A 13,784-nucleotide genomic window follows, 5' to 3' on the forward strand; every position below is an offset into this window, starting at 1 on the left:
ATTCATTTTTACTGTCAACTTCTGAAATTTCTCCTTTTAAGTATCTAGAATTCTCTGTGAAGTTTTGAATGCTCTTTTACTTATGAAAACGTGTCTTGGTTGGATACACTCTTAGGGGTTTTATATTCTCCTGGCTTTGGGGGGGGAGGAGGTTTAATGACTTGTAAGGTGCCCAAGCCAGTAAGTAATGAATAGCATCTGTTGACTTCAGTAATAAATTTCAAACTTGTTTAGAATTCTGCTTATGTGTTAAATTTGAGTTTCTCCAGCGAGTCTTTTTTGTATCTCAGATGATTTATATCTTTCTGGGGAATCATTTAGAGTGGGTTTTTTTTCCTTCCTTTTAAACAAGTGGTCTTCATAAAGACTAGGGCAGATGGATATATATCACAGTCACTCAAACATCTGGACGAGACGGGGCAGTTCTGTTTGATGTTTGTTACAGAAACGGCGCTGTCAGATACTAACAACTGTTTCATTCTGATCTCAACATCACGCTGAAGACATTCCTTTCTCTCTCCTTCTTCCCAGCGCAGCGTCACTCTACTGACTGGCAGAGACAGGAGAAGTAGATGTCCACGCCCACAGACCCTGGTGCAATGCCCCATCCAGGGCCTTCGCCAGGGCCTGGACCCTCTCCTGGGCCAATTCTTGGACCTAGTCCGGGACCCGGACCCTCCCCAAGTTCTGTCCACAGTATGATGGGGCCGAGTCCCGGGCCTCCAAGTGTCTCACATCCTATGCCCACAATGGGGTCTGCCGACTTTCCGCAGGAAGGCATGCATCAAATGCATAAGGTAAGAGTTTATTTTCTTGTTCACTCTTGTCTTCTGAGTCATGGATAGCTAATATCTCTGATAACCCTGTCTCTCTCTCTCTTTTTTTTTTCCCTACTATTGTTAACAAGAGAATCAAGCTAGGACTTTGTCTTATCTTGTATCTTATTAAAAACATACATTCCGAAGATCTTTTTATTGTTACAGATGTTGTACAGGAAGATCAGATCTTGGCTTTTTGAAAAATACTAGGTAGAATATGCAGTTCTGACAGTCTGTGATTTGTAGGTTGCGGGTATTTTGGCCTGGTGAGTAAGTGTATTAGTGAGCAAGTCTTGGTTCTTTTCCAACCATAGATGTTAAATAACATGTCATCCATGAATGGACGTATTGAAATGGATTCTTCCCTAAAAATGTTGAAATTTATTTAAAAAAAAAAATAGATCCTACAGAGTGAAAGGAAAACAAGACATTTCCTGAGGGATGTTTTTAAAAGACTGTATCGAAATAAAATAGTTTCTCGGGAATCCCTAAAATGCACTTTGCTATCCCTCTGTCAAGTGGCTTTATTTTGATTTTGGAAGAGGGCTGGGATTTTGCAGAGTACAGGTCCCTATCTGTTCGTTTCTGGACTGGGATTATAATAATCTTCTGTTTATGAGGCTCGGATGGTTGCTGTAGGGATGATCCTATCAGTACAACTTGGCATCAGGCCTTTGCGGGAGATGCAAAGAAGGGAAAACAGCCTTTTGAGAAAGCCAGCAAGGGCCTGTGGTGGTTTGCTCTGGTAGCCAGTGAAAATCAGTGAGGCCATTGCATGTGACCGGAGGGCTGTGCCCGCCGAGACACACAGAGGTTCCCCATCCCCTTTTTGGGTGTCGTCACGGGTGGACAGGCACGTGGGGCTGCCCCTTGGATTTAAGTAGGCAAGCTGTGGCAGTTGTTGGTTTAAAACAGAAAGATTCCAGCAAAAAGGAGCAAGACTTTCCTCTGTGTAGGACTATATAGGTCAAGTTTAAGGTAAAGCATCAGAGCCCAAAAAGAGAAGACCCGTTTTATTTATTTATTTATTTATGTAAGTCGTCTATTTATTTATTTAGCTGTTTTTACACATTTTGTTCTGTGAAGATTTTCAAATCAGGAAAGTAACATACAGTTCTTTTGAGAAGTAAAACCACACTGAGCTAAAGAAAGAAATGGTTTAGGGGCGCTTGGGTGGCTCAGTCAGTTAAGCGTCCGACTTTGGCTCAGGTCATGATTCATGGTTTGTGAGTTCGAACCCCGCGTCTTCCTCTGTGCTGACAGCTCAGAGCCTGGAGCCTGCTTTGTGTTCTGCATCTCCTCTCTCTGCCCCTCTCTGCCCCTGTTCATACTCTGTCTCTCTCAAAAATGAATAAACATTAAAAAAAATTTTTTTTTAAAAGAAAGATATGGTTAATCTTGGCTTCACCCCAGGTAACAGCTTTGTGCTTACAAAGGTCGGGAACGACCTTACTTTTCTCCTGGTTCAGTCAAAGTACCGTGTAAGCACAGGTCTGCATATATAGGTCTGCTTTTTTCTCTTTTTCTTTTACCGTAATAGAATAATCATAGCGTCACTATTAATTACTCTGAAAAGTCCTCTTTTCACTTAACGACATACCATGCCTATCCCTATAATATCCCCAGGTTCTCACTCTGCTTTTTTGTTTCTGTTTCTGTTTTTAACATGATTTTAGCTGTTCAGGTATCTAAAGAAATAAAGCTGATCATTTTTCATATCATAGTCTTTAGGATACTTACTGAACATACAGACATACTGAAGTCATTACATTGTCTTGTGTTCTTATTAAATTAATTTGGGAGCGATTATAGGTCTGATCTGTCACTAACAGGCCTTAGTCCAACTGGGTTAAATAATTTCAGGATGGTCTGAGGCGGTCTCGCCTCCCAAATGAAAGGTAAAATGTGAAGGCAAGATTTATCTCACCTTTAGTAGTATTTAAGCATTTGAAAGTTAAGTGTATGACTGAGTGTTGGCTCCGTGGTAGGTTGTCGCACTGGGTTGGCTTTTACTGGTGATGATCTCTTCCAATCCCTTCTGTTCTGTGACCTAGCGTTTTTGCTGCGTTCTCCCATACTCTCTTCCCCTCCACCCCTCCCCCGTTGATACTGCTTTTTGTTTCATTTTCTTTTGCTTTGTTTTGTTTTTCTTTCCCATCCTGCTTTTCGTTAATGCCAGCCCCTCTGATGATGCCTTGCGTGGGGACCTGGGTAAGCACCTAGAGTTCACACCTGCTGCCCAGATGCCTTCCCTTTCTTCGAGTCCTTTCACAGGCAGCTCTGCTCCTTGTCTTTCTCCTCCTTCCCCTTCTGAGATTCAGCTTTTTGCTTTTCAGCGTCGCTGGAAATAAACAAACAAGTGGCCTAAATACATCTGCTCGTGTTGCCTTGATTTCCTCCCTATTATTACTATTTAAGAGACGCAGAGACACTCTTTATACCAAATTCTTCCCATTTTTCTTCTGAACATCCTCTTTGTGGTAAATCTTTCCTCTTTTCAAGTGCGTGCTTTTGACTCTGCAGAAATTAACTTTCCTTTCTGTAAAACTGCAAACACTCATGCTTTCTTGCTCGAAGTCATTTGGTTTCTATAAACTCCTGGAAATCTTTCTTCCAGGCTGTTCTGAAAATTGCTCTTCCAGTGTGGGGAGGGATAGGCTTTTCCTTTTTTTCAAACACATGCTCCGTTGCCCAATTCTGGATTGGATTAATGTCAGCTCAATGGCTCTTTATCGTGAGCCTGTTACGTACGAGGCCTCACGTCCCGTTAACAGGCCCTGCGTTCTTAACTTTTTTTCCACCCTCTGCCTTGAATCGTTTTCAAGACCTCTTCTCTCCAGGGTATAGCTTTGTCCATTGGACCTTCCTTCCCTTGAAGTATGGTGTTCTGCTCTGTCTGTTCCTCTTTTCCCAACTGCATAGAACTTTCTGTTTTCGACTTTTAAACTTTCCATATTGTTCTTTCTATGATGGGAAAAAAAAAATAACCAAAAAATAGACCATTACAGATGTTTCAAATAGTCTCCCTTCAGACTTCGCTCTATAACTTCAGCATACAGCAGGTTTCAGGACTTACTTAAAAGGGTGTGGAAGAAGAGCTTCTATTTATCTGCCTCGTGAGCACGACTTTCTTTTTATCTGTAGGCTTTTGACATTACCACCCCCCCGCCCCCCAAAAAAATCCAACTGTTTACAGCCTTAACTTTGACTTACAGGCAGTTTTGCTGGCCCTGTTGATATCGCCTTATTTTTTTTTTTTGTCCCCACCTGTAAAACATATAATACCTATAATAATAGAGGCAGTCTAGGTATACAAATAGATGACTATCATGTGAGCCATAGAAAATTGTGCCACAATTTTGAAGACTTTAAATGTGAGTGATCTTCAGGGTCCAAATACAAATTTTGTACCCTAAAGTGGCATCTAACTGACGTCCTTGAAATGTTTCAGCCCATTGATGGTATGCACGACAAGGGGATTGTAGAAGATCTCCATTGTGGATCCATGAAGGGCACCGGTATGCGGCCACCACACCCAGGCATGGGTCCTCCCCAGAGTCCAATGGATCAACACAGCCAAGGTTTGTGTCTGCTCCACACCCGATACTGGCTCCATTCCATAGCCTTTCATCTTTCTTATTGGTTATTTTATTTATTGTTTTAATATTTATTTATTTTTGAGAGAGAGAGAGAGAGAGAGTGAGCGAGCATGAACAGGGGAGGGGCGGAGAGAGAGGGGGTGGGGAGACACAGAATCTGAGGCAGGCTCCACACTCTGAGCTGTCAGCACAGAGCCTGACGCGGGGCCTGAACTCACAAGCTGCGAGATCATGACCTGAGCCAAAATCAGACGCTCAACCGACTCAGTCCCCCAGATGCCCCTCTTATTGGTTGTTTTAATTGTGACTTCCAAAGAACGTGTCTAAGGCAGATCGAATCCTTGCAGGCTTCATTTCCCTGTTCCCCCACCGACACAACTACAGTTTATATGGGCAGTTTTATTTCCAAAATACTAATAAATTCTACCAGCCTCCCTGCGTCCAAGCAATCTGCAGAGTGCTTTGTGTACTTTATGCAGATTCTTTCTCATGATCTTGTAAGGTAAATAAAGGCATCCCGCTGTTAGAGACTGGGGGAGTGGGAAGTTAAAGCTCCAAGAATTTACTGTGTTTTCCTAAGTTTACACATCCAGTAAGTGATGGAGCCAGAAGGAGAATCCAGGTGTATCTCCAAATGACCACATAGATGTGAAGGTAAGATGGGCCACCCGTGTCCCTTGGATTGCATGCTCTTACGCTGTCTGTAAGGTGGCTTTTTTTCTGGCACTGGAATTATCTGTCGTTGTTGGTGGGCGGCTGTATTAGTCTCCTAGGGCCGCTGTAACAAGTTCCCACAAACCAGTGGTAGGGTGGGGGGTGGCTTGAAACAATAGACATTTATTCTCTCACAGTTCTGGAGGCTGGAAACCTGAAATCAAGCTTTCAGAAAGGCTGTGCTCTCCGTGAAGGCAGTAGAGCTCTAGGGAAGAATCTTGTTTTGCCTCTTTCTAGCGTCTGGTGGTTGACAGCTTGACACTCTTTGGCTTGTTGATCTCTCATTCCAGTCTGTCTTGGTCTCCATGTGATGTTTTTCCTGCGTGTCTGTGCCCGTGTCCAGATTTCCCTCTTCTCATAACGACACTAGTCCTTGGTTTAGGGTCTTAATCCATTAGGCCTCGTCTTCACTTGATTACGTCTGCAAAGATCCTGTTTCCAAATAAGGTCGTATTCATAGGCTCTAGAGGTTAGGGCTTCAACACATCTCTGTAGAGGACACAATTCAACCCATAACAATGGCCAATCAACATATGGTATATTTCTCTTCTCCTTGGTGTCTTCTTCCTTCACTATTGAAGACGTAGTAAAGATACCTCCAAATCTTCAAGTACAGTGTAACCTGTTTTCACAGTCATTTTATGGTCATTTCGGCACATAAGAGCGTGCATTAATCTAGGACCGGTTAACCCTGATAATGTTGTTATAGAATTCAAAGTTTGTGGTTTATGTGTTGTTGTGTGTACCCTTTTGTAGTTTAATATGTGTGGGTTTTTTCTCTATTCATGGTCAGCCATCCATCCATCCGAGGAGAGATTTTTTTGACTGAGGATTTAGAGAAATGTGTTCACAGTTTCAGCAGATATATACATAAGTAAATCATGAAGGCATAGGAGTGTGTCTTCATCAACATTCAAGCAGGTTTTGTATATCCCAGACCCCGATCTGAATTTTGACGGCAGACAGGTCTAAGTGTCGCAGATGACTTACCCGGTGTTGGCCACCATGTTGTCAGAAAAGCACCATGATCCAGTGGGTCTTTTTGCTGTGTAGGAAGAAAACATTTGACCCATTCAGTGTTCAAGAATGGATTTAGACAGCACTCCCAGGTTTAACAGTTAAATTCTAAGGAGGCGGGTGCATTCACAGAGACAATATAGATCTCATTTGTACTGCCTGGGGTGTGTGGATGAGTGACATTCAGTGATTCTCAAAGCCAGGTGCCTGCTCTATCTGCTCCCGGCTTTGTAGTACCTCTAGTAGTAGGGTCCGAGCAGAACTCCAACACAAAACACTTCTGATGCGTGAACTTTACGTGAGCATTTTAAGTTTATGTGTCTTAGAATTGCTCTCGTTGCTTGGTTCCTCTGATTCTCCTTGGAATCTCCAAGACGTTGGCATAATGTCTAGCATATAACGAGAGAGAGATACCTAGCCAATGTCATTCATTTAGGCAGAGAAGTGAACTGATGCATTCGCAAGTCAACAGTTCTAAAGATACTAATTTTTATATAATTTCAGGAAGTCATAATTACTTGGAAATGTAGAGGTCTGCATTCAAATGGAATCAGAATTAGCATGTAATATTTTTTTCTAAACTAGCAAAGTGCATTGCAGGCTGGGGAATGAGTTATGTAAAAGCATAGTTTTGAGTACAGTAGTATTGGTATAATAGAGTCTTATTCTATATAATGAGCTAAAAAGAATTTAGACACTGTAAGAGCATGTATCTTTAAAAACCCCATTGTAAAAAACCATTTATAAACACACAGGTATAGAGAGGTGTGGTATTGATTGGAACGCTGCTGCCTTTAACTACCTAGCAACATATTAGGTTATTTTAAGGTATTGGTTGAGAAGCAAAGCCATTTCCTTCAATAAATACTGAATTGTGTACCTTATGGTCCCAATGATAACATTGTTTATTTTTAGTCTGTTGGATAAAGAAAAAGCCTTCAAAGGGAAGTATATAATATTTAATGTTTGTGTGTGCACATGTGTTTGTGTCGTGTGTATGTATGTGTGTGCGAAGAGAAAATTCATATAAAAACTGGCACTTCTAAGTTCAAGATTATTAAAAGGATTTTAATAATTCTTCTGACTGCTTCAGTGAAACCGGGGAGATAATGGCCCTCAAAGACCAGGGACGCAAAACTGCCACTTCTGGACCACTTTTGAATGAGCAAATCAGACCAGTTCAAAAAGAATAGATTCCATACCGATGCTGGCGTCCTGCAGACGAATGCATATTCACTCTCAGGCAATTTCCTCACCCTGTTTCTCAACTGAAGACAATTACTAAAATACGTTATGTTGTCTCATCATTTAGATTCTGGTTTTTCCTGAGGTTTTATGGAATGTAGGATTAAAAAAAAAAAATCTCTCTCTCTCTTCAGCTGAAACACTGTCACATTTTTAATGTCATACTGTGATAGGATGCTTCTGTTACCATCCTCTGTATTTTCTAGGGGGAAAAGAAATTCCCATCCCCAGTATTTCTTGTCACATTTGAGGTGAAATTTGGTTGCATTGATGAATTCCAAAAAATGATTTTTATTCCACTGTCAGCTTCTTCCTTAGCGAATTTGAGGTAAACTTAATCACTGTCCCTAATGTAACTGTGTCACTTTCCTCCCTTGCTCTATCTTGCCCGTACTCCATAGTTTAAAAGAGCAGTTTGGTAAACAGCTGAGCTTAGACTGGATTGTCTGGTGTTTTGGCCCATTGTATTAGGCATTGTATGACTTATCCTGGGGTAAGCTATAACTGATGACCTTAGGATATAGGAGAGACCAGAAGACGGAGACATATGACCTATTTCAATGTAGAAGGAATATCCCATCTACTATGAAAATGCCAGTAGGCAGCTTTTAGTAGCAGGTTTCTCCCTCTGTGGTAGATAGAGGGTTGACCAAAATGGTATCAGGAAGATGTTTCCATAATGAATAAATTCCCATTTTGCCCCAGCATTACAATTAAGGGGCAAATGTAAGCCTCATTAAGAAGGAAGAATGTTAATGACAAAGTTATAAACCTTTTTTTAAAAATATTTTTGAAAGAGAGAGAGAGCAGAAGTCGGGGAGGGGCAGAGAGAGAGGGAGACACCGAATCTGAATCAGGCTCCAGGCTCTGAGCTCTGTCAGTACAGAGCCTGAGGCGGGGCTTGAACCCACAAACTGAGATCATGATCTGAGCTGAAGTTGGATGCTCAACTGACTGAGCCACCCAGGTGCCCCTAAACATTTTCTGTTGTAAGTAGTGACATACTGGGCTTTACATTTCTGCTGCCCCTGCTTTCAGGTTCAAGGGCATTTTCTTGGCCAACTTCTGTGACTAACTGGAACCCTAGTAGCTGAGTGGTTTTGCACTTCCTTATGAAGTAGGGATTTGGAGAACGAGAGTCAGTGGATCTTGTGCAGGATTTCTCTGACTAGAGCTCTACTTCTCATACGTGTTGATTGGACAACACCTACGCTGGTCTTAGAGGGTCAGTCTAAATTTGTTTCCCTTTCCAAATGGCAATTCAAAGTAGAAGAGATTACATCCCTTTTTTCCGCACTTCTAGTCTTGCACATGGTGACGGTTGAGTCCCCAGTCATTGTTGATCAGGTACTTTCGCGCCTCTGTGATCCCACGTGGATGCACGGAGCTCATTCAGCCCAACCCTGACGTGGGCTCAAACACAAAGCAGATGTCTAATAAACGCCTGTTTGATGACCTTTGTGATAATTGTGACTCGAGTACATTTATTAAAATGCAGTGACCTTTAATTTAATATTTTATATTGTGTCTCAGGACACTGGTGACTTGATTAATTAGTGCTTAGTTTGATTCGGGACAGCCTTTAGGATTGCAGGAGGCCGCTCTGTTCCCTCCTTCACTTCACCCCAGATCTCCCTGCCACAGTGCTCAGTCATATGTTTTTCTAGGAATTGTTTGGCCAGGATATGCAGTTCATCTCCTTAAAATGAGTTCCTTGAAGTATTTCATGCATTTTTGAGTTTTCTTCCCCAAGAAAAGTATTCTGAAGTTTCCCACGTAGATCTCTTATAAACCCAAACAGATTATTCTCTTGTTTCTGTTATACTGTAGATGGTTCTAGAAGATGGGTGAGACTTTCAAGTCTCTAACTTATTTTTATAAAACCAGATTAATATTAGGCCCTGGAGAGAACAGGGATACATTGGAATTAGACAGACTTCAGTTTGAATCTTGGAGCCACCATGATCTCATTGTGTGACCTTGGGTAACTCGCTCACATTCTGAGCCTCGGTTTCCTTATTTAAAAAAGAAATGAAGTGGGGGCTCCTGGGGCGCTCAGCCGGTTAAGCGTCCGACTTTGGCTCAGGTCATGATCTCATGGTTCGTGGGCTTGAGCCCTGCATCCGGCTCTGTGCTGACAGCATAGAGCCCACTTTGGATCCTCTGTCCCCCTCTCTCTTTGCCCCTCCCTCACTCGTGCTCTCTTTTTCCCTCTCTCAAAAATAAACCTTAAAAATAAGAAAAAGTTAAAAAAAAAAAAAGGGAACGACCCATAGGCTCTGTGGATGTTGTAGGGATTGAAGAGGTAGAACGTGTACTCCACTGCTTCCCCTTTAATTTTCCTTACCATCTGTGCTCCCGCCAGCCTGACAGCTGCTGGCCAGACCACCATCTTGCCTTTGGTTGACTTGGGTCCCTCTTACCCACAGCCAGAAAAGTCCCTGGGGACTAATGATCCCCCAGAGTCGCCACCAGTGACATAAGCAGTGACTGGTGATCCTGAGAGTGTAAATACCCCAAGCTTCTTCCTCCCCCACTTCCCTGGGATAATTTGGAGGCAAGTTATTTACCTTGTGACCCAGAGCTTCCACCCGAGATCAATGTGCAGATACCCACTGTCGCAGCCGCCATCGCTGCCTCATGCCACCTTTCTGTACCTCTGCCAGTATCGTCTCACCTTCCAAATAAGTCACCTACGCTCAATCCTTCCATCAGGCTCTGTTTCGAGGGAGCACTTAACTTGGGTAGTGTCTACAGCAGTGAAGGCCCTCAGGAATTGTGCATCATAATACACCAGATAATCATTTGCTGTCTCCGTAAGAGGCCCTTCATTCCCCGTTGTGATATCGAACACACCTCCAGGCTTTGTTCCCTTGGTTCAAGCTACTCTTAATGTACACTGCTGTCCCCTGGGGCCTTTCGTTTAGGTGTGTGACAGCCACTGACCGTTTACCTTCTAGGACACATGCGGCCTTTGATCGCTCGACCTGTGGCTTTTCCTCATTGAGGTGTGTTGTGACTTAGTCTATAAAAAAAGAAAGAACATGAACTATGTCTAACAATTTCTGTATTTTGAAATGATACTATTTGGGGGTTTGTTGATGTCAATGAAACATATTATTAAAATGAGCCTTGTTTCTTTTACTTGCTAATGTGACTCCTAGACAGTTTTAATTATATACCTTTGGTGTATAGAAATTTGATAATTCCACGTTCTTCTGTGATCACTAAATGGTGTATACCGTACGTTCCTCTAAACAGGCAGTGCTGTTGCAGAAAATCATCCCAGTAGCCAGGAAGGCCTGGCTCGCGGGTCACTGGGGGCAGCGTGTGATCGCCTCTCCTGTTTTATTCTAGGGTACATGTCGCCGCACCCGTCTCCGCTGGGAGCCCCAGAGCACGTCTCCAGCCCGATGTCGGGGGGCGGCCCGACCCCACCCCAGATGCCGCCCAGCCAGCCGGGGCCCCTCCTGTCGGGCGAGCCGCAGGCCATGAGCCAGCCCAGCAGAGGTCCCTCGCCTTTCAGCCCCGTCCAGCTGCATCAGCTGCGAGCTCAGATTTTAGCTTACAAAATGCTGGCCCGCGGCCAGCCCCTCCCCGAAACGCTGCAGCTTGCGGTGCAGGGGAAAAGGACGTTGCCGGGCATGCAGCAGCCGCAGCCGCAGCCGCCCTCGCAGCCCCCGCCGCCGGCACAGCAGCCGCAGCAGCAGCAGGCCCTTGTTAACTACAGCCGGCCATCTGGTAGGTTCGCGGGCCACGCGGTGAGTCACGCGGGGCTCCGGTGAGAAGGACCGACGCCCGGGCCCGCCTAGCCCTTCGTCGTACCTCCTTAACTCCCGGGTTTTGCTTCGCGCAGTCGGCCAGGACCCTTGGGCTCCTGTGCTGCATGGTGTGAAGGCAGGGAGCGGTACATGCCCCGTGAATGTGCGTCGGGAAGCCCGTGCACACACCCCCAGGTTAAGAACCCAGCACCCGGTGCGACCCATCCTCTGCGTGCGTCCCTAGAATCCACTCTCCGCCAGTCATCTTATGCTGGTTGCTTTATTTCTACCCGTTTTGTGTGGCAAAAAGCACTGAGGGAGGCTTCCAAGGAGCGTACCTGCAGTGAAGCAATGATCAGGTAGGAAATGAGAAGCAAAGGGAAAGAGAAATCAGGGTCAGGGAGGTCAGGGGCACGGGGCCTAGGAGAGCCCCGATGGTTGCCGCCTCCGAGCTGGCAAGAAGACCCCGGTTTCCCGGCAGTCAGGAGAGGCAGCAGGGGCTGGTACCCGATCCTCACCATTCCAAGCAAGTAGCTCACCCGTGTCTCGGAGGAAACCAGAGCCTTTTCTAGCATGAGGCAGTCAAGTAGGTTTTGCAGGTGGGATTATTTTCTTAATTATCGCTATTATTATTATTGTCAAAGACACTGCACGGCGGAGGCACCACTAACATTTGTTCATAATAAACCAAGTAACGGAATCCACATGGCCTATTTCTTATACAGACCCTGGCATCAAAGCCGGAGCTGTGCTATTATGTAACAGGTGGAGAGGAGATAGTCCTTTGTAGGGCCCCCTGGTGGTCTGGCTTGACCCCACTGATAGGATTCAGAGGTTCAGGAGGCTGGGGGGTGGGGTGTGGGTGAGCTTCCACGCACTTTATCTTCTCTGGAAAGGTTTTTTTTGTTAGCCACCAATAAGCAAAGAGTTTATGGTTCTGTCCTGACCAGAGCTTTGAGTCTGAGAAAGTTTTGAATTCCAAGGGTCTCCCTTGACATTGATACCTTTTCCTGTGAATAGTTCCCACTCCTTAGGGCAGGCCATGACTTGCTGATTCCTGAAAACAATCGATTTAGGAAATGGGTACTTTTTTCTAGTTTTGGAGACTTGGGCTTGGGGAGGCGTTCAGATTATTACTACCATTGAGTATTCTGCCTTCTGAGTTTGTGTTTCCTTTCTGGTAGGGATGAACTCACCATGTTAATTGTGAATGTAGCCTTAGGAATGGGTTCTGAAGGATTAAGAAAGGACTCTGTCAGGTTCAGATCTTTGTGTAGGGACCATGGCGCTTTGGTAGGCGAAGGATCATATGGCGCCGAACCTCAGGGTCTGAAAACGTTGTACAGGAAAACCGCACATAAAATGGTAGTTTTGCATATTTGATGCATTTAGAGGTTTTAAAATGGCATAACTCCAGCTCTGGGGAAGCAGCCAGATGGAAGAAAGAAATACATGCACATCTCTGGGTGCAGAGCTGACACTTAGGGAGCATGCACCACGCTCAGCAACGAGTACCTTGCACCTGGGACACACCTAGAACATGGCGAGTCAGGACTCACATACCAGCAGTTTGACCCCAAGAGCCCACGTCCTTAACCGCTGCCCCGTATGGGCTCCTTGGTCAGGATGGAGCTCACGACCAGGGAAAGAACCCTTTCCCAAACTGTGTGCACCAGATGTAGGCATTTTCCTCCTGTGTGTGTTAAAAGGAAAAACATATTTACTCATGTGGAGCCTCTTAACTTGCTCTCTGGACACAATGTCAAAGAAATTGGCCCTCAGGGTAGTTTCCAGTAGAGACTGAATGACAACAATCAGATAGTTAAGCACCTCCCAAGAGGTAGGGGTGTGGGACCCTGTCAGTAGGCACACATCACTGCACATCGAAGCGTATCCTGGCACGCCTGCTCATTGCAGACCTCTGCAAGCATTGGTTTGTTTTGTTTTGAATGACCTACACTTAGCAGGAGAACATCCCAAATCCTCCTTTAAGGCAGTAGAAAGGTGATCAATTCATTGCAGATAACTTTTCACCCGAAGTTCTAATAAGAAGACCCAATGATGTAGTAAAACTTAGGGATCAAAGTTAAGGTTGTCTGCTCGTGCAGAGCGACCACTTCATGCCCCAGAAAACACAATCCTGAATGTGTTTTCCCGACCCTCTCTAGAAGACAGGGCTCCATGTCTTTACCCATCTCCGATGTTTATCTCCATCCCTCCCTAATAATAATAAAAAAAAGTATTATTGTGTTTAAATCTCTCTACTAATAATTCAGGAAACAATCAGTTTTTAAGTATGTCCACTTACCTGGCGGTAGCTACGATTCCATTTTTCTTTTGTCCCGCTTTGCAGCGTTATTCATGTGTGGGGAGAATCTTTTTGGTGGAGGTGGTCTGCCTCAAGCCTCCTCCTAGAGCTGTAACTCACCCAAAATGGCACACCTCATCACAGATTGATTACTGGTTGACTGCAGGAGTTGTACACTGAAGAAATAATTCTTCAGTCCTTGCCTGCTGTGGGCTCCGTGCAAATGTAACCCATCGTCTTCCTCATTTCGATTTATTTTTTCCCTTTTATAGACACTAAAGTAAAATTAAAATTAGGAACCGTAATAAGAAGATTTTTTGTT

At 44.3% G+C, this 13,784-nt stretch overlaps 1 protein-coding gene across 1 annotated transcript in view; it reads left to right on the forward strand.

Moving 5' to 3' along the window:
• The window catches only part of SMARCA2 (SWI/SNF related BAF chromatin remodeling complex subunit ATPase 2), a 176,602-nt gene that overhangs the window by 12,410 nt on the left and 150,408 nt on the right, over window positions 1–13,784 (forward strand). The window contains exons 2-5 of the mRNA XM_077759300.1: window positions 532–797; window positions 4,270–4,399; window positions 10,751–11,134; window positions 11,250–11,386. Of these exons, the coding sequence (XP_077615426.1) occupies window positions 573–797; window positions 4,270–4,399; window positions 10,751–11,134; window positions 11,250–11,386 (876 nt within the window). The 5' untranslated portion in view covers window positions 532–572. The remainder of the gene's footprint in view (window positions 1–531; window positions 798–4,269; window positions 4,400–10,750; window positions 11,135–11,249; window positions 11,387–13,784) is intronic.

Source organism: Crocuta crocuta, unplaced genomic scaffold (genome assembly GCF_008692635.1).
Source record: "Crocuta crocuta isolate KB4526 unplaced genomic scaffold, BGI_CrCroc_1.0 scaffold41, whole genome shotgun sequence".
NCBI classification, from domain to species: domain Eukaryota; kingdom Metazoa; phylum Chordata; class Mammalia; order Carnivora; family Hyaenidae; genus Crocuta; species Crocuta crocuta.